This window comes from Pinus tabuliformis, chromosome 1_2, assembly GCF_031772625.1.
Source record: "Pinus tabuliformis cultivar Carrire ecotype Pingquan chromosome 1_2, CPIR1, whole genome shotgun sequence".
In the NCBI taxonomy this organism is placed as follows: Eukaryota; Viridiplantae; Streptophyta; class Pinopsida; order Pinales; family Pinaceae; genus Pinus; species Pinus tabuliformis.
In genome coordinates, this window is record NC_142298.1 from 188,856,711 (window position 1) to 188,878,721 (window position 22,011).

At 41.6% G+C, this 22,011-nt stretch overlaps 1 protein-coding gene across 3 annotated transcripts in view; it reads left to right on the plus strand.

Moving 5' to 3' along the window:
• LOC149205126 (Cyclophilin-like peptidyl-prolyl cis-trans isomerase family protein) overlaps positions 1-22,011 on the plus strand; it is a 454,055-nt gene that overhangs the window by 208,455 nt on the left and 223,589 nt on the right. For all 3 annotated transcript variants that reach the window (XM_089394898.1, XM_089394897.1, XM_089394896.1), the window contains exon 6: positions 11,306-11,355. In XM_089394898.1, the coding sequence (XP_089251024.1) occupies positions 11,306-11,355 (50 nt within the window). The remainder of the gene's footprint in view (positions 1-11,305; positions 11,356-22,011) is intronic.

The window sequence follows — 22,011 nt, forward strand, 5'->3', positions numbered from 1 at the left end:
TGCCTTCTATAGTTATTTGTAAATAAAAAGGTGAGGAAAAGGGGACATAACTCACTTTTAGAATAAGAGTTACTTCCTAGTAGCACAACGTTGTGACTTAAAAGGGAGCCAAGGGGGGCCAAAGGACCACGCGGAGATGGGGCCCACGCAGACACTTGGGGGGACTGCGCAGATGAAAGGGAACACGTGGCAAGAGGGGATTACGTTGGAGGAGGTGAGCCTTGGGATTGGGAGAGGCCAATGCTATAAATGAGAGAGGAGCCCCTCATTTTGTCATTCGATTATGAGCATTTGAGCTAGTCACTTCGACTTGGAGCACGCTGGCTGTTTAGCTTGTCTACAACACTGTTTAGTGCATTGAGTGTCTCCATTCGAAGATCTCACCCTTAGCCACGGGGGACTTCTAGTGCCTACTCGGGCAAGGTATTTTCAGCAGTCTTTTTGCAGTAGTTTTGATCTTTGGCATTGAGGTGGAGCTGAGCATTGGAAGACTGCGCAGTCTTGAGAGAGAGGGACGCAGTTCTAGATTGAGGATTTGTGGAGGAGCTGAGTTGGGATATTGAGCAAGGGATCAGCTCTTGCATATTGGAGTGGTTTGGCAGAGTTTTAGGCAGTATTTTGGAGGATTCTACTCAGTGGCAGCGCAGGGCCTTGAGGGATTGCGTGATTCCCCAAGGGGGCAATTTTTGGGGTCGGCCATTTCAGAAAAGCTTTCTGGGTTTTTCTGGGTTTTCTGAGTAGGGGCGGATTCTAGAGTTTCAACATTTTCTGAGGAGGGAAACAACCCCAAATCCACATTTGATTTTCAGTAGTAGCAACAGCACGGCAGTTTTCCAGCAGCATCCATGCAGAGGCCATTCCTTTGTTATTCTGAGTGTATTTCTTCACTTGCCTGGTGCAAGTCGAGGCGCCATCCTTCTGATCACCTCCTATACTCATTCCATTACTCAGTATAATAAAATGGCTTAGCATTTCTCGATTATCTGCTTATATTTCATGCTTATATTATTATATGTTACACTACTGTTATTTTTATCATTTTGAGTTTCCCGGTGATTATATTATTTGTGCGTATTTGGTTGGATTTTACTGGGGTTTTGGGGAAAATCTCTGAAACGAGATATTACACACTTATTACAATTCCCTGCAGGGTGTGGAATCTGGGTACAAGAAAGATGATGAGAAGATAAAAATAGAGTTAAAAAACTCTGTTAACTGATGATATCTGATGGTACAAATGTCCTTTGGATCCTCTTTGGGGTGTGGAGTCTTCATATAATCATCAGGTGCCACTCCAATGGTCAACACTAACCATGATGAATGAAACTTAGATAGCACAAGCATGACATCTTCAACACTCTCGAACAACAAATCTGTCCTAAGGCTCTCTAATGAAGGGGCTTTGAACCTTGGACCTGCAACAACACCTGCATCAATCATAGTTTGCCAATAAGGACTTCTGGAAAAGTCGAAAGGTATGTCAGAATAGTACCAAAAGTTAGCAATGGCCTTCCTTGCTTGACTATGGATATTTTTTTTCCAACTAGTGGCATCCAAGGTAGGTTGGGAACTGGGTTTTGTGCGGGGAGCAAATAAAGTTTTTATGTTTCCACCTCTAGTGTTAAATGTAGGAGGAGTCATTTGGCCTTGAGTTTGACTTGGACTTGGAGGCATGTGTGGAAAACTTGGGAACGACATTGAGGATTCAACAGAGGGAGATGACAAGGGGGTATTGGAAGAAGAATCACCAGCTCCAAGAGTTCCTATTTCTTTATTTTTCTTTGCTTTCTTGGCATTATGCTGACTCAACATATCAAGGGCCAAGGTTGCTTGGTGTTTGACATTTTCGTCAACCTTGTTGCAGAGACCTATATCATGGTCAGATATCTGTGCAAGGTGGTACTTGAATCTATAAATGCCTCCACTACATTGCACTTTGCAAAATTTACAGTCTGGGGTCTCCCAAAATCTTGTCACAATAAGCCCAAGCAAAGTCCTTCTCCCTCGACATTGTTGTTGTTTTGGACTTGTGTTTAAATTGTGGCTTCTGTTAAGAATCAAGATTTGAAGTTGTGGCTTTTGTTTAATTTGTGGCTCCTGTAAAAGACAAAAAAATTAAAAATTAAAAATGCAGATATTGTTAAATGATCTTAAAATTTAAATCATCACTATTCTTTTGACCCAGTAAATACCCCTATAGTATATTAGTAGTATACTCAGTAAACTACTAAACAATAAATGCTAAATACTAAATAGTATATTCTTTAAATACCATTAACTTATGTAATAAATGGCCAATAGCTAATATAACATATAGTATAAATGTAGCTATAGATAAAGGATAGACCATCTTTTTTCATCTCCAAAACACACATCTCACAATGGCCAATACAGGAATGTAAGATGTGCTTGAAGGGAAACCAAAGCAATTGCAAGCATAAAAAGGAGGAAAAAAGGTCTACCAGAACAACATATGACTTCAACTAGGGTTTGATAATATTCCAATCAGAATACATGGTCGTGGAAAGGCCCCTGGGGGTCTGAGTAGAACCACAGAGAAATAACGAAACAGATGGAGGTAGCTTCACTTTGTTTCAAATTGGACAGGTGGAAATTCACCAATTTATTGAATTCACTTATATTGAATGGTTGCTTGGAAACATTCGATGCTACATCTATACTATAATCACATAGTATTCGCACAGAGCACAGAGCAACACACTATAAACATTTGATGTTATATCTATACTATATAACATATAGTATCTGCATATAAATAATGATTTAACTCAACATTTGAAAGCCATGTTAGAAATAATCGAAGGTAAAATCTCTTACGAATTAAAGTGGCTAGACTGAAAGCGACGTGTGGAGGAGTTCGTTGGCGGTTGCCACAAATTCGTGAGTGGAGTCTGCTATTGAGCAACTAGTGGTAGATCTGAGGACCCAAAAAACCGTGAACTCCGACGGTAGACTCCAGCGAAACCCAAGTGGCAGACTCCAGACTCCAAGTGGCGATAGGCATATCTATGAAATGGCGCTGAGAGTAAACTATTAAATTATGGTATGTTCTATGATTAGTGCAATTTACTTCAATTTCTTCTTATTAGCCCAATGTCAATTTCTTTGTTTAACAATCACATTAACATAAAGTAAAATGCTGATAGAACATAAATAAATTGATAGAAGACAAGCCAAGACGAGAGACACCAGATGTGGCGGCTAGCCAAGGACAAACCCCAATGTGGGGAAACCCTTTGATCAATTCTTCTATAATCTTCAATAATTCAGCAGAGAGAGAGATAGTACAAATATACAATTATGTAATTTTATGACAGCAGCAGCAAAACCCTAACCAGCAAAGTCAAAGCTGGTCAAACAAGTCAAATTTGACCTCCAATCAGCTTGGTCAATATCCTAGTCAACTCAGCCTCCAATAGCAAGAAGAGTCAACCCAAAATAGTCTGAAATTATAGTCAAACTTCAGTCAACACTGGACAGATCTGCGGTCAACCTTTTGACAGTCAACACTGGTCAAACCTGAGGTCAGATTAGCTCGGTTTGCATGCCAAAATCTGTGGCCTACCAAGGAGAAGCAGCCACACCTAATCCGTAGTCAAAGAGGAGTCCACGCTAGTCAACGCTGGTCAAGTACCTTCCTGCAACCCTGGTCAAACTCGGCCAACGCAACGCTAATTAGAAATTATTTCGTCCTTCCACACGTGTGAGAGATGTTGCTCCTTTTGTGTATACCCAATCAAGTAGAGAGAGAGAAGATGAGTGCTGAGATGATGTGCAATAATGCCACAAGGTGTCTTCTATTTATATGAATTGTAGAGGTTAGGGTGGGGCGTGCAACACAATTTTACTTGCTGGCCGACCTTGACAAATTGTCAAGAAATACAAATAAATTCATATCTCCATAAATACATGTCGGAATCGGATGATCTTTAGATCAATCCTACACCTCTCGACGAGAGGAATCCAAGGAAAATATTAGTTGCCATAAATAAGATGACTCACATGGAGTTTGGTCCTAGTTGCAAATTTTAACACTCCCTCTCAACAAGGGAGAACTCCATCTGCTAATCCATCTATCTGTCAGTATTATCTCTGCCATCAAATGCACTGCCCTGCACTGCTCGGCTCTTGCTCTGCTCTACTGAACTATGAAGAAGAAATGATCGAGGATGTATCATACCATCCTTTACTGACCTGAAGTCAGTCCCAGATAAAAGAGAGTGTTGAATAGCATTCTTATTGACTCGAAGTCAGTTCCAGAGAGTGTGTCATACCACTCTTACTGATCCTAGATCAGTTCCAAGAGAGAGTGAGCTATATCACTCTTACTGACCCGAAGTCAGTGCCAATTGATCCCAGATCATTGTCGGTCATCCTAGCATAGGGAGTACGGTAGATACGCGATGCATCCATTGGTACTACTATGGTCCCTAACCCCATTTCCCTACTCATTGGCCAAATGAAAGGTACTTCCCACGAGTCCCAGACTGCATGGGTAGGATGCCTCGACTTGAGAACCACTCATCCTGTCCATAAGTCGCCATGGGGTATCAAAGGGGAAGGCTGAACCATTCACCCTGTACACAGCGCACCATTAGGGGAGGGTGAGTCGTTGTCGCTCCAAGAAGTACCCCAAGCCCCCCAGAGCTCCCAGAGCTCAATGCATGCATCATACAGGACCCTCATAAGAGGGTCTCTCAATGACTCCAAGTCGTTCTTGCAAAGTTAAGAATTTGACCTTTCCCAGGGGCTTTGTCAAAATGTCAGCGACCTGCTCATCTGTACTGATATGATGGATCCTTATTGTTCCTCACTGTACCATATCCCGGATAAAGTGGTACCTGATATTGATATGTTTGGAGCGATCATGAAATACGAGATTCTTTGATAAACGAATCCGACTCTGGTTGTCACAAAGGATCATAGTAGTATCCAATGTATATCCAAACAACTCACTGAAGAGATTCCGCAACCAGACAACCTCACAAGAGGCCATAGTCACAGCAATGTACTTTGCCTTAGCGGTGCTCAAAGCCATCGACTTTTGCTTCTTGCTCATCCACGATATCGAGGCAGAACCCAAAGAGAAACAACACCCGGAAGTGCTCTTTCAGTCCACCACACTGCCTGCCCAATCAGCATCGGTATATCCATGTAGCCTCACATCTCCGGCAATGTATCTCAACCCATGAGTGATTGTGCCCCGAAGATATCTTAGAAGGTTCTTGGCACCAATCCAATGTGAGTGGTGAGGCTCAACCATATGTTGGCTCAATGTGTTGACTGCAAAACATATATCCGGACGGGAGTTCACCAAGAACATCAATGCTCCTATGAGTTGACGATACTCAGTAGCATTTCCCAAAGCAGGTCCGGCAGCACTACTGCTTAACTTCTTGAAGTCAAGCTCCATCGGGGTAGTCACGGGCTTGCAGTCCACCATACCGAATCTTTCCAATATCTTCACCACATATTTTCCTTGAGATAGGAAAATCTCCCCTGGCTTCTGCCAGACTTCTAGCCCTAGGAAATAGTGCATCAGTCCTAGGTCCTTCATCTCAAATTCGGAAGCCAACTCCCTCTTACATTTGTGAATGAGAGGGTCTGCACCTATCAGAAAGAGGTCGTCAACATACAACACCAGTATGAGAGGCTTATCATCTTCAGCCTTAAAGTAAAGGTTTGGATTGACTTCACTGCTAGTGAATCCCGGCTTCATCAAGTAGCTATCGATCCTCTCATACCAAGCTTGGGGTGCTTGCTTCAACCCATAGAGGGCTTTCTTCAACTTGCACACGTGAGATCCCTGATCATGAATCTCAAATCCCTCGGTTTGTTCCACATAGACTTCTTCTTTGATCGAACCATGCAAGAACGCGGTCTTGACATCCATCTGATGTAGATTCCATCCTTGCGAAGCAGCAAGGACTATGATCGAGCGGATGGTGGTGTATCAGGAAACAGGTGCAAATATATCGTCATAATCTATACCTTCCTTTTGAGAGAAGCCATGAGCAACAAAACAAGCCTTATACTTTTCAGCACTTCCATTAGCTCCATGCTTTATTTTGTAAAGCCACTTCGAGGTGACAACTGTTTTGTCCTGGGGTTTGGGGACCACATCCCAGACATCATTCTTCATGATGGACTCGTATTCCTCAGTCATAGCATCCTTCCGTACTTGATGCTTCATGACTTCTGCGAACGATGAAGGCTCATTTTGAATGATCGTGTTCATAATGGTCAAGTATCCCTGATACTTGGTTGGCTTCTTACTTTCACAGAAAGTCCTTCTGGGTGCAATGTGTCCTTTGGCATCATCAAGTGTCCCCCTAAGCCATGAGGGCCTCTTCTTAGAAGAGGAAGGCTCTTGCGGAGGGGGATCAATAGGATCCATAGGTTCTTCCACTTCGGGCATCGTCTCATCTTCCTTCTCATCCAGCTTCTTAGTGTCAGCTTCTTTAGTTTTCCTAAGAATAGGAAGATTGTCAACCTTGCTAAGAGCCATGTCTTCCTCTGTGGTGACATCATGACTAATCTCGACTTTCCTTTGACCAGCCACATAGATTCTATAGCCCTTAGAATTTTTGCTATAGCCCACGAAGATTCCCTTCTTTCCATATGCACCCTATTTATTCTTTTTCTTTTCCGGCACATGAAAATATACGGGACTTCCAAAAATTCTAAAATGAGAGACATCAGGTTTCTTACCAGTGAACATCTCTTCAGGAGTCTTGGAATCCAATGCTTGATGAGGGCATCGGTTTTGAACATATACGGCGGTATTTGTAGCTTCGGCCCATAGAAACTTCGGAAGTCTTTGATCATGGAGCATGGAACGAACAACTTCCAAAATCGTACGGTTCTTCCTTTCTGCCACACCATTCTGCTTAGGAGTGTATGGTATAGTGGTCTCCCTCTTAATGCCAACCTCTTTGCAAAATTCATGGAACTCATTGGATTCATACTCAGTCCCATTATCAATCCTTAAGATCTTGATTTTCTTCTCGGTTTGATTCTCGATCAAAGCTTTGAAGTGACAGAACCAAGAGAACACTTCATCCTTATTTTTCAAGAAGTATATCCATGTCTTGCGAGAATAATCATCTGTAAAAGTGAGATAATATAAATATCCTCCCAAAGAGTTCACAGGCATCATACCAGATATGTCAGAGTGAACCAATTTCAAAATGTCAGAGGTCTTGCTATGGCTTGAGGGGAATGGTCCCCTTTTGAGTTTTCCTTCGGTGCACCCCGGACATACACCTTCTTCTCTACTTTAAACTCAGGCATCCCGGTCACCATTTGTCTCACATCGGGTAGAGCCTTATAATGAAGGTGGGCAAACCTTCGGTGCCATAGTTCAGACTGAAGAGTTGTGTTGCAAGACATGACTCCCAACAGAGTTCCTCCAACTTGATATAGAGAGTCAACTCGAGACCCAAGAGTGAAAGCATCTTTATAATTCTTTTTCCATATACCTTGCCATCGATGAAGGCCACCTTGTAGCCTTTGTCTTCCATCGCCGAAATGGACACTAGGTTCTTTTTTAGATCAGGTACATATAGGACTTCTTGTAAATGAATTGTGTTACCCTGATTTAATTGAAGAGTAACATTCCTTACACCCTTTACGTGATAGGTAGAGTTATCTCCAAAAATAATCTCCAGGTTGGTCTCCTTCTCTATCAGATTAGAGAGAGCTTCCTTGTAACCAGTGAAGTGCCTTGAGGCACCACTATCAATAAGCCAATTTCCCAACGAGTCCGGAGGAGAAGTAGTAGAGAGGGCCGATATCAGATAATATTCATCTTGCTTATTGTTAACAATATTAGATTCATACCTGGAGTTTCTTGCTTTATTGGAGGGTTGACCACTTCCTTGATTTCCGACATTCCTCTTTCCTTTGCCATTGAACCTGCCATTCCTTTGATTGTGGTTGGAATTGCTGCGGGAGTGATTTTGATCATTGTCATGAGATGTGTCCTTCCTATTTGGACACTCCCTTGAATAGTGGCTGAATTTATTGCAAACGAAACATCTTCCTTTCCTTCCACATTTCGATCCGGCCTTTCCTTTGGATTTAGACCCAGAATTATTTCTCCTTTTAGCATGAGAGGAGAAACAAGTGGGGTTGCCTTTAAATGCAAGCATTTCCTGCTCTTCCATCCTAGTCTCTTCTTGAATTCATCTCGCCATCAATTCCTCAAATCCTGGAATTACATTACTGTTGAGAAGAGTGGTTCTAAATACATACCATTCGGATGAGAGCCCTCCAAGAGTTGTGATAGTTAGTTCCCTGTCAGGAATGACTTCCCCAATTGATAGGAGATCATTCTTGATCTCGGTGATCCTTAAGAAGTAGGATTGCATATTCTCATCTTTGCCCTTCTTAATTTCCTTCAGCTTATTTTTGAGGAACAAAACTTGATTTGCATCACTAACTTTAAACAAGCTTACCAGTCTATCGTAGATCTCCTTGGAGGTGTTCAGCTCGGAAACATAGGCCACCAGGCGCTTGTCAATAGAGTCCCGGATGATCTTCTTTGCTTTGACTTCACCCTTAGTCCACTTGTTCCTTGTAGCAACTGGTGCATTTGATGGAGGCTTTGTAATTTTGCCTCTCACATAGTCCAACACTTCCTGCTCTTCCAATGTCAGATCAAGAGACATCTTCCATGCGTAATAGTCAGAGTTCTCATGGAGCTTGTTTTCGGCAGGGAAGTGTGATGAGGAACCCATGAAGTCTTAAGACTTTTTCCAACAGTCTTTGGTGATTGCTCTTGCTCTTTCTCTTGCTTGGGCTTTGTCTTCACCTCAGCTCTGATACCATGTTAAATTATGGTATGTTTTATGCTTAGTGCAATTTACTTCAATTTCTTCTTATTAGCCCAATGTCAATTTCTCTGTTTAGCAATCACATTAACATAAAGTAAAATGTTGATAAATAAATCAACGGAAGACAAGCCAAGACAAGAGACACCAGATGTGGCAGCTAACCAGGGACAAACCCTAATGTGGGGAAACCCTTTGATCAATTCTTCCATAATTTTCAATAATTCAGCAGAGAGATAGAGAGAGATAGTACAAATTTACAATTCTGTAATTTTATGACAGCAGCAGTAAAACCCTAACCAAAAAAGTCAAAGCTGGTCAAACAAGTCAAATGTGACCTCCAATCAGCGTGGTCAATACCCAATCAACTCGGCCTCCAACAGCGAGAAGAGTCAACCCAAAATAGTTTGAAATTACAGTCAAACTTCAGTCAACGCTGGACAGATCTGCGGTCAACCTTTTGATAGTCAACGTTGGTCAAACCTGAAGTCAGATCACCTTGCTCTGTGTGCCAAAATCTGCGGCCTGCCAAGGAGAAGCAGCCACACCTAATCTGCAGTCAAAGAGGAGTCCACGCTGGTCAACGCTGGTCAAAGTACCTTCCTGCAGCCCTGGTCAAACTCGGTCAACGCAGCCCTAATCAGAAATCACTTCATCCTTCTACACGTGTGAGAGATGCTACTCCTTTTGTGTATACCCAATCAAGTAAAGAGAGAGAAGATGAGTGTTGAGATGATGTGCAATAATGCCACAAGGTGTCTTCTATTTATATGAATCGTTGAGGTTAAGCTGGGGGAGTGCAACACAATTTTACTTGCTGGCCGACTTTGACAAATTGTCAAGAAATACAAATAAATTCATATCTCCATAAATACATGTCGGAATCGGATGATCTTTAGATCAATCCTACACCTCTCGACGAGAGGAATCCAAGAAAAATATCAGCTGCCATAAATAAGATGACACACATGGAGTTTGGCCCTAGTTTGCAATTTTAACATAAACGGTGGGCGAATAAAACCACAGGCGAATTAACCTAAAAACTTGTTGAGTTGATCTGTGATAATCACTGAAGTTGTGGGAGTCGCATTTGATCGCCAAGTCGCAAATCAAACTCGCATTGACCACAAGTCAAACTCGTTCAACACGAGTTTGACTCGCGTAGAGCCAACTCTACTCATTTAGTGCCCGAGCCGATTTTGAGTCGCGATTAATCGCGGGACTCGTCGATTCCTGTTTCATTGATGTTAGCTTCCTTGAAGCATTGGGCCATTGTTGTGTCTCTCCTTGAATGTGCTTGGTGGAATCACTTCATTCTTGAATCATTGATCTATCCATCCTAAGTGATTCTCTTCCTACTAGAACTCCTCCCATCTATAAAAGTCTGTAAAGAGCAGGGGACTTTGACTGAGGTGACAATGGGTCATTGTTCCATTTCTGTCACTTAGTCTAGTAGTTGTCCCTTAGGTTTCTCTTCCTTAGGGCCCTGCTAGATTGTGTGGTAACATGTACTACACCAGACTCTACTGCCTGTGGGGTTGATCTGATGCAATACCAGAAAGTATTCTGAGCAGATTCATCTGGTTTGATGGCATTTGATAGCATAAAATATGTGGTTTTCAGAGCTGTATTTTGTCTGTCATATCCTTCATTTGAATTGTTCACAGGCTGAGGGTAGTGATAACATACCCTTTATTCATACCCATGAATTCTCCATATGCAAATTACCAGGTTCACCTGTAAAGCCTGGGAACAAACTATGGGCAGTGAAAGGAAACCATTTGTCAATTTGCATTTACCTCCTTTCACGAGAACAAAACAGTCCAGGTGTCCTCATATCCCGCATAATACAAGGACTCATTTCCTTCTCGAATAATTCCAAGTTCTGCTGTATCACTTTTGACTGATAAGAAATCCAAATGCAATATGCTCCAATATTCTCAGTTTATGTTGCTCTATAAACCTATGCATGTTGAGCCCCATTCTTCGAAATACAAGTGAAATTTTTACTAAAGGTACCCCTGCTAGAAGAGGGGTAACAGGTCTAAATTTTGAGTTTTCTTATGAATCTATTAGAGCAATCCTTTGGTTGACAGATAATCACAAGGACATTGACTGCAGATATTTTCAATACCTCGATTTATACATTTGTTGAGGCATTTTGGTCAATTCTAAAAATGGTTGTTTGTTAACTGCAAGAAAGTTTACCTAAGACATAGATACATGTTGTACTAATCTTTTGTGGACAGATATTAAATCCTTTTGTCAATGGAATTTTACATATAGTAAAGCTTATGTTCTACTATGCATACTTTTGTACTATTCCTTTCTAGAAACTTTCCTGTTCCACTTTCTAGGATTTTTGTTTTCTCACTGATGAATTATCTTATTTTGGTTAAGGAACAAGTGAATGAATGAAACTTTTGTTGCATGACTTCTTTTATGAACAGGCTCCAGGTTTACCATATCTTCTACCTGAACAATATCAGCAGTATCCAAGGTATGCTCCAAAATGCAAAAGAACTCATGCATTGGATTTCTGCAGGAAATTACAGACTTTGATATATGGTTACTTGAATACTGTTTATTTTCATTCTCAGCCAACTTCCTCCATACAAGAACTTAGAAGTAGTGTTATAATTCTGAATTTCTAAAGGTCAGGATAACATAAGCTTTCAGAAAAAAAGTACGAAGGGGAAGAAGAGCAACCAAGGTGGAGACTGGAAAAGGAAAAAGTGATCTATTTAGGCTCTTTAAATTTAGCATGCATAAGGGATATAGAATGACTTGCATTCTCTAAACATTTTATTAAAAGAGCTTGAACTTGCCATAGTTCATGAATAAATTATCTAATTCCCAGCCATTATATCTATTTATCTATCTATCTATCTATATGGTACTAGATTTTAGATGGATGAAATGGTATTTTTCAAGTTTATAAATTCCATAGATGCAATATGATTATATGAATGAAAAATAGTCATGGAAGCATTGCAATTAACACTACAAGTCAATTTCGTCTTTTCAATCACATGGAAATCAGTTAGAAATGTGGAACTTGAAGTTTACCTTGCAAAGGGAATACTGAGAGATTTGCTGTCTACTGAGCATCTTTCCAAAATTGGGTAATGACATGGTTTCCCATTTCAATATTTCATGTGGAAGCAGTCTAGTTAAAAGTTTTGATCTTGAAGATCTGCTACAATCTCATGTTTGAGATTCCACTACTTTCAAACATCCATTACAGACCTACAATGTCTATATAGAACATTTGACCATAGGTCTTAAAGTTTTCTTTGTCGAGCATATATTTTCTCTAGTTACAAATTTAGAGAGAACATTCAACCATAGATTTTAAAGTTTCCTTTACTGAGCATAGATTTTGTCTAGTTATGAATTTAGAGAGTGTGATGTTAGCTTTTGTAGCATTGGAGGTGTTTTAGTCTTGAGAGGCTAAAACAGATGAGCTCTTCATAACCCAGAATTCGTTTATGGAAATTCCACCTAGAAGTGCCTCAATTAGATTATTAGCCTACTTTTTAATATTTCTTAAGTCTAGACTTAGGAAATCTGGTTAATTAATCAAAATTAATTGAGATAAGAGGTGATCATCTAGAAACTCACATAGATTGACTCCGATATGATCTAGGCCCTTGATTAAGTTTTAATCTTGGCCGTTGGAGGTCCAACAAAAGATTATAAGAAGTTGATGGGTAGATGGAGGACACACCAATAATGCGAGTTCCTTGGCAGATCGAGCTAGCTAGCTGCAGATGTCGAGCAGGGAAGAAGAGTTCGAGTCAGAAGGGCCACAGTGTTGATGTTTCTAAGTTTACTTAGTTTAGAAACCCTTCATGCGCTTTTTCTGATTTATTCCTACCTACTGTCGACCACTACGTGTCAACTACCCAAAGCAGTACACCCCCTTTTTTTCGCAAAAGGGATAGCGCTTGATCGACGTGTCTGTGCCATTCGATTGTCATCATCAGCCTGATCATGTTTTGTTGTAAACTCAGTCTGCATGTGTAAATTGTAAATAATCTTAGCAGATCCGTGTCATGTACGTATTTGCCTAGGTAAACTTGATCTTCCAGTGATGATCTATGTTCTGGAAGGTTTTTTGTCTCACCGATCCATGATCGGCAGAGTTTTCCTTCAGCCTAACCCCAAACCCAGAATGGATTTTGTCATTAGAATCTTAGATGAATCCTAGTGTGCTAGGTCGAGTCTATGTAAAAGTAGTTTGGAGATAATTCTAACTATTTGGTTAGGTTATTGCAAATTGCTTGATCTGCTAGATTATGTTTGTGTCGCAGAACTGGGTAGTCTATGAGGGTCTATGTCAAATGGGTTTTCCCCCTTGAGATGTAAAATTGTAAAAATCATGATGTAAAGTGCCTTGAGGGTTAGAAAATGTTTTAATCCCCTCATAGGTCCTAGGTCCTAGGTAAAATTTTTCCAAAGGCTAAGTTCGAGGGTCCAAAAAAAATAAAAAAAAATCAAAAAATAAAAATATAATAAAATAATAATGAGTCAAAGTTTTGAGGAAATAAATGCAAAATTTCAATTTTTTAATATATTAAAATGCATTTAAAATTTCGACGGATGAGATTAAAAGAGATTTTGATCCTCATCGACGGTCGAGATCATTTTGACATGGATCACTCGAACTAGCCGTTGGGAATTTTTCCTTTAAATAGGGTGTCAAGGGTCATTTGAGATCATTGGATCTTAGAGTCGTGTGCTAAAGAAAGGTCACTTGTAGTCATTTTTCATGTGCAATAAAGAAAGACTTTGGGGTTGAAATCTTGCTAGTGTTACTCTTTTGGAAATGCTGTAAGATGTTTTATTTTTCTGCATAAATTTATTTTCAGCCATTGATGATAGCTTGATGAAGAGTGATTTTAAACAAAGGTATCTTGTTTAGTCGCTAGGGTTTGAATGGTAGTTAAATTTATGAATATGATGGCAAGTATCTCCATTAGATCTAGATTTTAGTATCGTTCTCTCCCTCTTTGTTAATGGTTGAATTAAGCTGTGCAAGAAATCCTTTTTTTGAGATTACTGAGTGTTCGGGGAAGTTCTCGGCTGAACCAGCCAACTCCCAGATTACATTTTCTGAAGAGCCCAGCCAATTTTGATCCCGGGCTTATCATTAGAATTTCTGTTGTGGATGCATGAAGGGTTTTCTGAAGCACCTCATCTTAATTTTAAAATCTTAAAAAATATTTTTGTGGCATACTGACAAATTTGGCTGCTTAGAGCCTTTAAACTGTGAATAATGTAATTATTTAGCTGGTTTTTGGGTTTCTTTTTAGGTTTAATCCTTTTGCATATTTTGTTTCTGGGTATTCTATTTTTGTCTTTGCAGGTTACAGGTTTGAAGAGGAGATTTTTTTTGTTTGAAGCCAGATCTAGACCCTGGAGGGTAAGATCTGGCCTCAGGATCAGCTCTGGCAAGAATATTTACTTTAGATCTGTAAATCGTTCTTGTGGGGTTTTCATCATGCAGATCTTAAGCAGAAAAGTTTTTTTTTTTTTTTTAACTTATGAAGAAATTTAAGGGTTTTCTGTTGCTGCCTGAGGGGGGGTTTCATTTTCGCAGAAGAATTTTGAAATTTGTTTTAGGTGTGCACTGTCCTCCAGATCTGCATCCTTCAAGCTGCAGCACTGGCCATCAAATCCTTCATTCTCACGCTTCCCATTCATGCACAGTGAGCCATCACCTGCAAGCAAAACCATCTACGCTGCCTAAAAGCTCAAACCCTCCCACACTGGCAAAGATCTCTGCGCTATCTACGCCCTTTGTTCCAGTTTCCTCCATCGAAACCCTGCAAAACTTCAACGCGGAATCCATCCTACGCATAACCATTCTTTGGCTGCTCTTCCCACATTCCTCACGCAGTGCTGTCCAGCCCCTTCTGCATCCATCTTCCTCAAGCTCACCCACGCAGCTCCATACTTCACCCACGTTTTCTTCTGGCAGCCAGCTCTTCCATCCCTCACTCACTGTCACGCTATCCATGCAGCATATCTGAACCCCCTCCACGCTGCCCCTTACATGTCTGCCTTATTTCCAGCTCCATGTTGCTATCCATCCACACATCCCCTGCACCCTTCACGCTGTCACTTCTAGCTCCACGCTTCCCGTCGCTCACCAGCGCACAAACTCTCAGCTCCCTCATACCTCCGTCGAGTCTTCCCTTGCTGCCGTCGAAATCCCTTCTGCGTATCTGCTAACAAACGAAACACGTTTCGATTTTCTGTAGATACGGGCTAGGGTTCTACATTTAGTTTTATTATATGCGTTGAATGTATGTATATTGTTATAGTTAAGATTTTAAAGTTAGCATAGTTAGTTTTAAAGTTAGATTTTATTTGACTTAGGTTTAGTTTCGATTTTTTTCTTTTGGTTAGGCTTTAGTTTTGATAATCAGATTTTTTAAGGTTTAGTTTTGTTTTAATTTTAAAGTAAATCAAAAATCATAAAAAATAAAAGTATTTGAAAATAAAAGGAATTCAGTTTTCATTTTTGTATATAGATTAGGTGGTGATTTCTTTTAGGCTTTTAGTTTTAATTTAGTTTTGTTTTGATTTTTTTTTTCTCGTTAAAACTATACTATTCTATTATATACATGAACAGGAAAAACATTTACAATCACTGAGTCATACTGCCAAAGGCCACGGATGGCACTTTGGACTGAAAGTTATCAGAGAGAGCAGCCCACTGAGGGGCACCGCAACTGAGACAAACCGCCCGCGCAGGGGCTTTAAACCACAGAGGTGCTACCAGAACAAAAATTAACAACCCGCGCAGGGGCTCAAAAAAAACCTTCATCAGGATCCCACGCAGGGGCATCAAAAAGCCTTCAACAAGATTTCTTTCGAACCAAACATACACAGCAAAAACATACAGTAGGCCAATATAACAAACATAGAGAATCATGGGTGGACCTGAGCAGCGCCTGAGCGAGTGTTGCTGAGCGAAAGGACGGCTAATCGTCCGGCTTCTCCTCGATGATCCTGCACCAGCCGTATCCTTCAGGGAGAGGATCCGATTCTTTCTTGTCCCCCGAGGGAGAAAGCGCTGCCTGAGTCTGAGGTGGGTTGACGGCATGCTCTGGGGCTGCCTCTGGCGGTCCCTCGACGTCCTTTGAGCTCCCTGCCTGGTGCTTCTTCTTGCTGGGGATTTCCTCGCCCTCATCCTGAGGTTCTTCAAGGAAAAGGACCGAGACGTGGGCGTTGATGCGGGATTTTTCCTGGGAGCTGCTGAAGGAGAAGATGGCAGTGCCAAAAGCAGGTAGAGGTGCCGAGTCCGAATCTGGGCTTCTAGAGTCCATGAATTGGCTTGATTGGATGGGATTGGCTTCTGCAACTCGATGGCAAAGGCATCGACAGCAGCGGGATTGGGGATTTGCACCTGAGGGACGAGAAGACCCACCTCGGCTAGAGCCTCGACGGCTGAGCAGGCGCTGTCGAGGCCTGACCATTTTTGCAGAAGTAACAGGGGGAAAGAACAGAGCAGAATAGGAGGAATTGGAGGAATTGAAGCGCCCTCCACCCAGCCTTTCAAACTTGTTACAACATTCAGTTGACAGAGGATTGGCGTGAGCGGTTGCTCCGTGAACCATAGACCAAGCAGATGCACACTCCGTAAACCATAGACCAAACTCCAGATTCTGAGCGCGAACCAACACATTGCAATCCACCCCCTCACCTTTCTTAAGCTCTTCATCTCTTCCTCGAACTCTGCATGCCATAACTGCACGCTGTGATCGCACCTGAACCCCGGACAGTGCATTGAATTGCGGCGTTTCGCATTGAATGCCTGTCTTAGGCTTGAGGCAGCACATGGCTTCCATGTGGCTCCTCGCCTTTATCCGTAGTGTCACCCGCATCCGGGGAGTTTTGTTTTGATTTCATAAATCAAAAGTTATAAAATAATAAAAAAATATAAATCATCTTAAAAAGCATAAAAAATATTTAGGCTTTTATTAGGAATCTTGTATAGTTTAGATTTTTGTTATCATTTAGATTTAGATTTTTGTTTATTTCACTTTAGCAGAAATCTCATAAAAAATAAAAATATAGAAAAAAAATATTTAAAAATTAAAAAATTCTGAAAAAAGACTAATTAAAAATTGGAAATTCCTTTTTTTTGTTGTGGTATAGTTAAATGTGCTTGAATGTTTAGATCTGGAGATTAACTATTTGAAACTAGTTAGCATTTAAATTTCGTGGTTTCTTGAAGTATTTGATCTTTTGCAATTTATTTGCTAAGAACATTGCGCATCTATTGAATATTTTGCATCTGGTGAAATTAATCATTGCTTGGATTATATAATGCTCGTTACATGTTTGGTATTTTGTCAATATTTTTAAGCAATCATTAAATTACTTCATAAGCAGCATCAGCTAATTAATTACTTGGTTTTCATTAACTCCATAAGGCACTGGTCTTAAGCATTTAAAGATCTAATCAAATTCTAAAATCGAGCAAGTGCTTGTTTCCCCCTACTGTGTCTCCCAACCCAACTGGTTCCTAGTTGGTCTTCCTCTTTTCCATAGGGTCTACCTCCCTTAGCCTGCTTTAGGGAGATGGCTTAAATGGAGGGATCGGGGATTAGGGTGACAACGCTCGGTCTAAGCGTTGTCACGCTACCTAGACAATATGTGCGACAACACCTACTTGTTATTTTTCTTTAACAAGTTATTTGCAAAGTAAATATTGAAAATAAACAACAGTGCATGCTCAACATATTACAGATCAGCAACTAAAAGAAACAAGAACAAACACACCACATGACACCATTATTTTTGGATCAATGTCCCCGAAAAAATCCAATGCGGGAAAACCGGTGTAGGTATCTGAGGGTTTTCTTATTAAGCAATATCAGAGTACAATCTGGGTGCCGAAACTAGCCTACCCAACAGAGAATTTGCTTAGCAACTATACCTCACAGTTTGAGAGAAATCTTATGGCTGAAACCCCAGAAAATCCTTCTGGCAGCTCCTCAGCACAAAACTGCTCTGCAACCCCAGCGTCTGCCCAATCTGGACTGCGTCAGCCCCTCTCTGTCTCACGCTAGCCCTGCGCTAGCCTTTCTTGGTCTGCATCAGCCCTAGGAGGCCCTGCGTCAGCCCCCTGGGCCTCTGCGTCAGACACGCTGGCCTCTTTGGTGCTGTGCGCAGCACTTGGCTGCCTCTGCGTGAGCCCTTGCTGGCTCTGCGTTACTCTCCTTGGCTGCTGCGCTGCTCTCCCGGCACAATCTCTGCCTTCTCTGTTTCTCTGTACTCAATACCCCTCAAATGCTCTCCCGATCACTGATTCTATCTCTTTTAGCAAACACCGCTCTAGAGAATAGAATGACCGATCACTCTGGTGTGTTCTCCAAGTGACCCTCAAGCCTCCTCTTGTACTTTTCTCGTTGACATCTCAATTGCCGAGATTAAGTCCCTAATCAACGGCTACGATTAGATCTGGATTGATCCATGTCTTTTGGATCATTCTAACACAGATTCATATTAATACACATTAATATTTTATTTTCCCTAAGTTTAGACTTAGGGACTTCATTAAAAATATTAATTATTTTAATATCTCCTGATCTGTTTAAAATCTGCGCAAACCCTTTCTGGGTATTGGAGATCTCATGTGCCCCAACCTCTCCACCAAATTTCGTGGCTAGAGCACATCCGATGATAGCCCAAATCAACACGCAGGTGGCAGAGGGGCAGGGACAATGAAGCTGGAGGAAGATTTTCCAGATCTGGCGAGTACATTTGCAAAGAGGCCAAAATTTCTCCAGGAAGCTGCGCAAAAGCTTTAGAGGGAGTTCGATTTGCTGAAGGAAGAAGACATTTTCAGTTCCAGAGGCTGGGCAGAGGTTCTAGAGGGTCGGGCAGAGGTTCTAGAGGGTCGGAGAAGCATTTTCCCAGTCAGTAGTAGGCAGGAAGGCTTGATTTTCAGTTGTTCCGAGTAGCGCGAGTGCGGTCAGCGTGAGTGGAAGCAGCATGAGTGCAGGCTAAGTGTGTAGCAAACTGTGCCAAACTGACGTAGAAGTTGCGCAGGTTTAGGTGGACGACTTGATTTTCTGTGGAAGTCAAGTGTCGGGATTGCTCGGAGTGAGGGTAATTTCCCTCAAGAAATTTTTGCTAGTATTTTCTCTGCAGGATTGTTAGTTTTCGGCATCCAGATTGTACTAAGAATTACACTGCTGCTTAATAATAGAAAACCCTCAGTTGTTGCACTAGCTTTCCCAAGTTGGGTTTTTCCGGGGACTTTTGTCTAAAAATAATTGTGTCTTATTTCTTGTGTGTGTGTTAGCATTTCTCAGTTTCCAGCGCTATTATTTTCCATAGTTTTATTTGTGAAGGTTGCAATGTGATTTATTCGATATTTTCCATATCAAATAAATTGTTAAATTAATTAACAGTTAGAAGAATAATTTCTAGTTGCTGCAATAGGATTTCAGACTTGAAATTTTCACATGGTATCAGAGCAGATTAATCAGACGGGGAAGCTCAGAAGCGGAAACATAAATTTGTTGTTCAGAGGGAGCAGCGGGACAAATTTCTTGACATTGCGTAGACCCTAAGCTAGGTAGATCGAATTGCTGTGCAGATCAATTTTTCAGTGCAAATTGGTAGAAAAATTCAGCTTACCAAATTGAGTGATTCTAGTGGGCAAAGGGAGTAGCAACTCAGTGTTTTCGCTGGGCAGATTTCTTGTCTAGGCACAGAGGGTTTTGCAACTGTTTGCTATAGCGGAATCCATGCTGAGTGGAAGAGAAAGTGCACACACAGAGAGTTTTCTCTTAGATGGTTTCTAGCTTCAGAAATCCAAATTTTCTAGTTGCAGAGGCAGGCAAAACCATCATGCAGGACTACATATTCCAAAAGGGAGTGCGAGTAGCGGAAGCAGGGCTGCAGGAAAAAGAGGAAATTTATGTTCGTATTCTCCAGTATTTGAGTTTCACAATTTTTTGCAACTTTGTAGAGGGGGTTGTACACGATTTCTAGAGAAGGTCGTACGAGTTAGTCAGGTTGTAGATCTAGACAATAGTTTGACTTCCAGTTGCTGGAGGAAGTGCGAGTTGTCTAGTACAAGTTGCAAAGAAAAGGAAGGTCCCATCCCGGGACTAGGCTTGAAAGGAGATAGTTAGGCACTAGATCCAGGAGGAGTATGAAACTCCAGAGTGTGGATGGGTAGGATCCATGGAAGAGCAACAAATTAGATCTAGTTGTTGCAGATTTTCTCACATGGATCAATATCCTTGCTACGGGAGCCCAACAAAATCAGTAGCAGGAGGATCACAGTGTCAGTAGGTGCAGTCAGTCATTCAGATGACAGCTGTGTAGCTAGTTGCAGTCAGTACCCAAGAGCCAGTTGAAAAACTATTTGCAGTGACACAAGCAGTGAATTGCCTAATTGTAGGATGCAGGGGTAGTTCCAGCGAGGAGATTCCTAGCGTAGAGCTATGCAGTCCAGTTTCTAGTGCAGGAGGATAGTGCGAGTTGCCAGAAGGGAGCAAAGAGATTTCCCATAGGGAGATCAGGACTTAGAGGGAGTCTAATTTCGGAGGGAGCATCCCTATGGAAGCTAGTACTTCAGGATCTGGGGAGACCAGACTCATTATTGCAGTAGTTGCAGTAGCAGTTTGAAAGCATTAGCAGAGCAGTAGTAGCAACAATATGAGTAGATCAGATTCGCAATGTTTGCAGCTATACCTCCAGGAGAGAGGTGGGGTGATAAGGAGCTATAGTCCCAGAGTTACAAAGGTTGGGCAGGGTCCATTGAAGTATCATCCTCATGGATCATTACCTTGCTACAGGGGCCCACAGTTTTCAGTAGCAAGATGGATCAATGTCAGTTAGATTTCGAGTGATAGTTGTAGACTAGTAGCAATCAGGTGTTGAGGCGTGGAGTGCAGTGTTGACAACAGAGCAAGTGGCTCAGATGCAGAGTTGGCAACAACAAAGATTCTTCAGTAGACAATGCAGGTGCTAGTAGTAGTCAAGACTAGGGAGACAGATGCAACAGACACATTTGATTCAGTATTTAGGATGCTTCTCAGTGGCAGTTGTTGCAGCAACAGATGAGAGGGAGTTGCAATGCAAATGCAGAGTTGGCAGCAGTATGACAATGTCGGCAACAATATGTCAGTGTTAGCAACAGCATAGATGCATCATCATAGTTACGTAGTGGGTGGGGGGCAGTGGCAATCAGTTATAGTGGTCAGACATCAGTAGCGTGACAAAGGGGTGATACAAAGACAGGGTGTTGTAGCAGCAGTGGTGCAGCTCTAGAACACCTTCCTCGCAAAGAGAGAGTGTTAGTTGTTGTAGCATCGAAGGTGATCTAGTCTCGAAATAACCCAAAAATCGTTTCTGGAAATTCCACCTAGAAGTGTTTCAATTAGATTATTAGCCTATTTTTTAATATTTCCTAAGTCTAAACTTAGGAAATCTGGTTAATTAATCAGATTTAATTGAGATAAGGTGTGAATCATCTAGAAACTCACACGAATCGACTCCAGTATGAGCTAGGCCCTTGATTAAGTTTTAATCTTGGCCGTTGGAAGTCCAACAAAAGATTATAAGAAGAAGTCGATGGGTAGATGGAGGACACACCAGTAGTGTGAGCTCCTTGGCAGATTGAGCTATCCAGCTGCAGAGGTCGAGCAAGGAACAAGAGTTCGAGCCAGAAGGGACGCAGGTGTCAGAGGGGTAGGGACAATGAAGCCGAAGGAAGACTTTCCAGATCCTGCGTGTACCTTTTCAGAGAGGCCGAAATTTCTCTAAGAAGCTCCGTAGAGGCAGTACAAAAGCTTCAGATGGTAGTTTGATTTGTTGAAGGAAGAAGATGTTATCAATTCCAGAGGTTCAGGCAAAGGTTCTAGAGGGCCGAAGAAGCGTTTTCCCAGTCAGTAGCATGTAGGATGGCTTGGCTTTTAGTTGTTTCGAGCAGAGCGAGTGCAGGGAGCGCGAGTGTGGTTGAGCGTGTAGCAGACTGCGCCAGTGATGTAAAAGCTATATAGGTCTAGGTGGACGACTTGATTTTCAGTGGAAGTCAAGTGTCAGGGTTGCTTGGAGTGAGGGTAGTTTCTCTCAAGAAAGTTTTGCCAGTATTTTCTGTGCAGAATTGCTAGTTTTC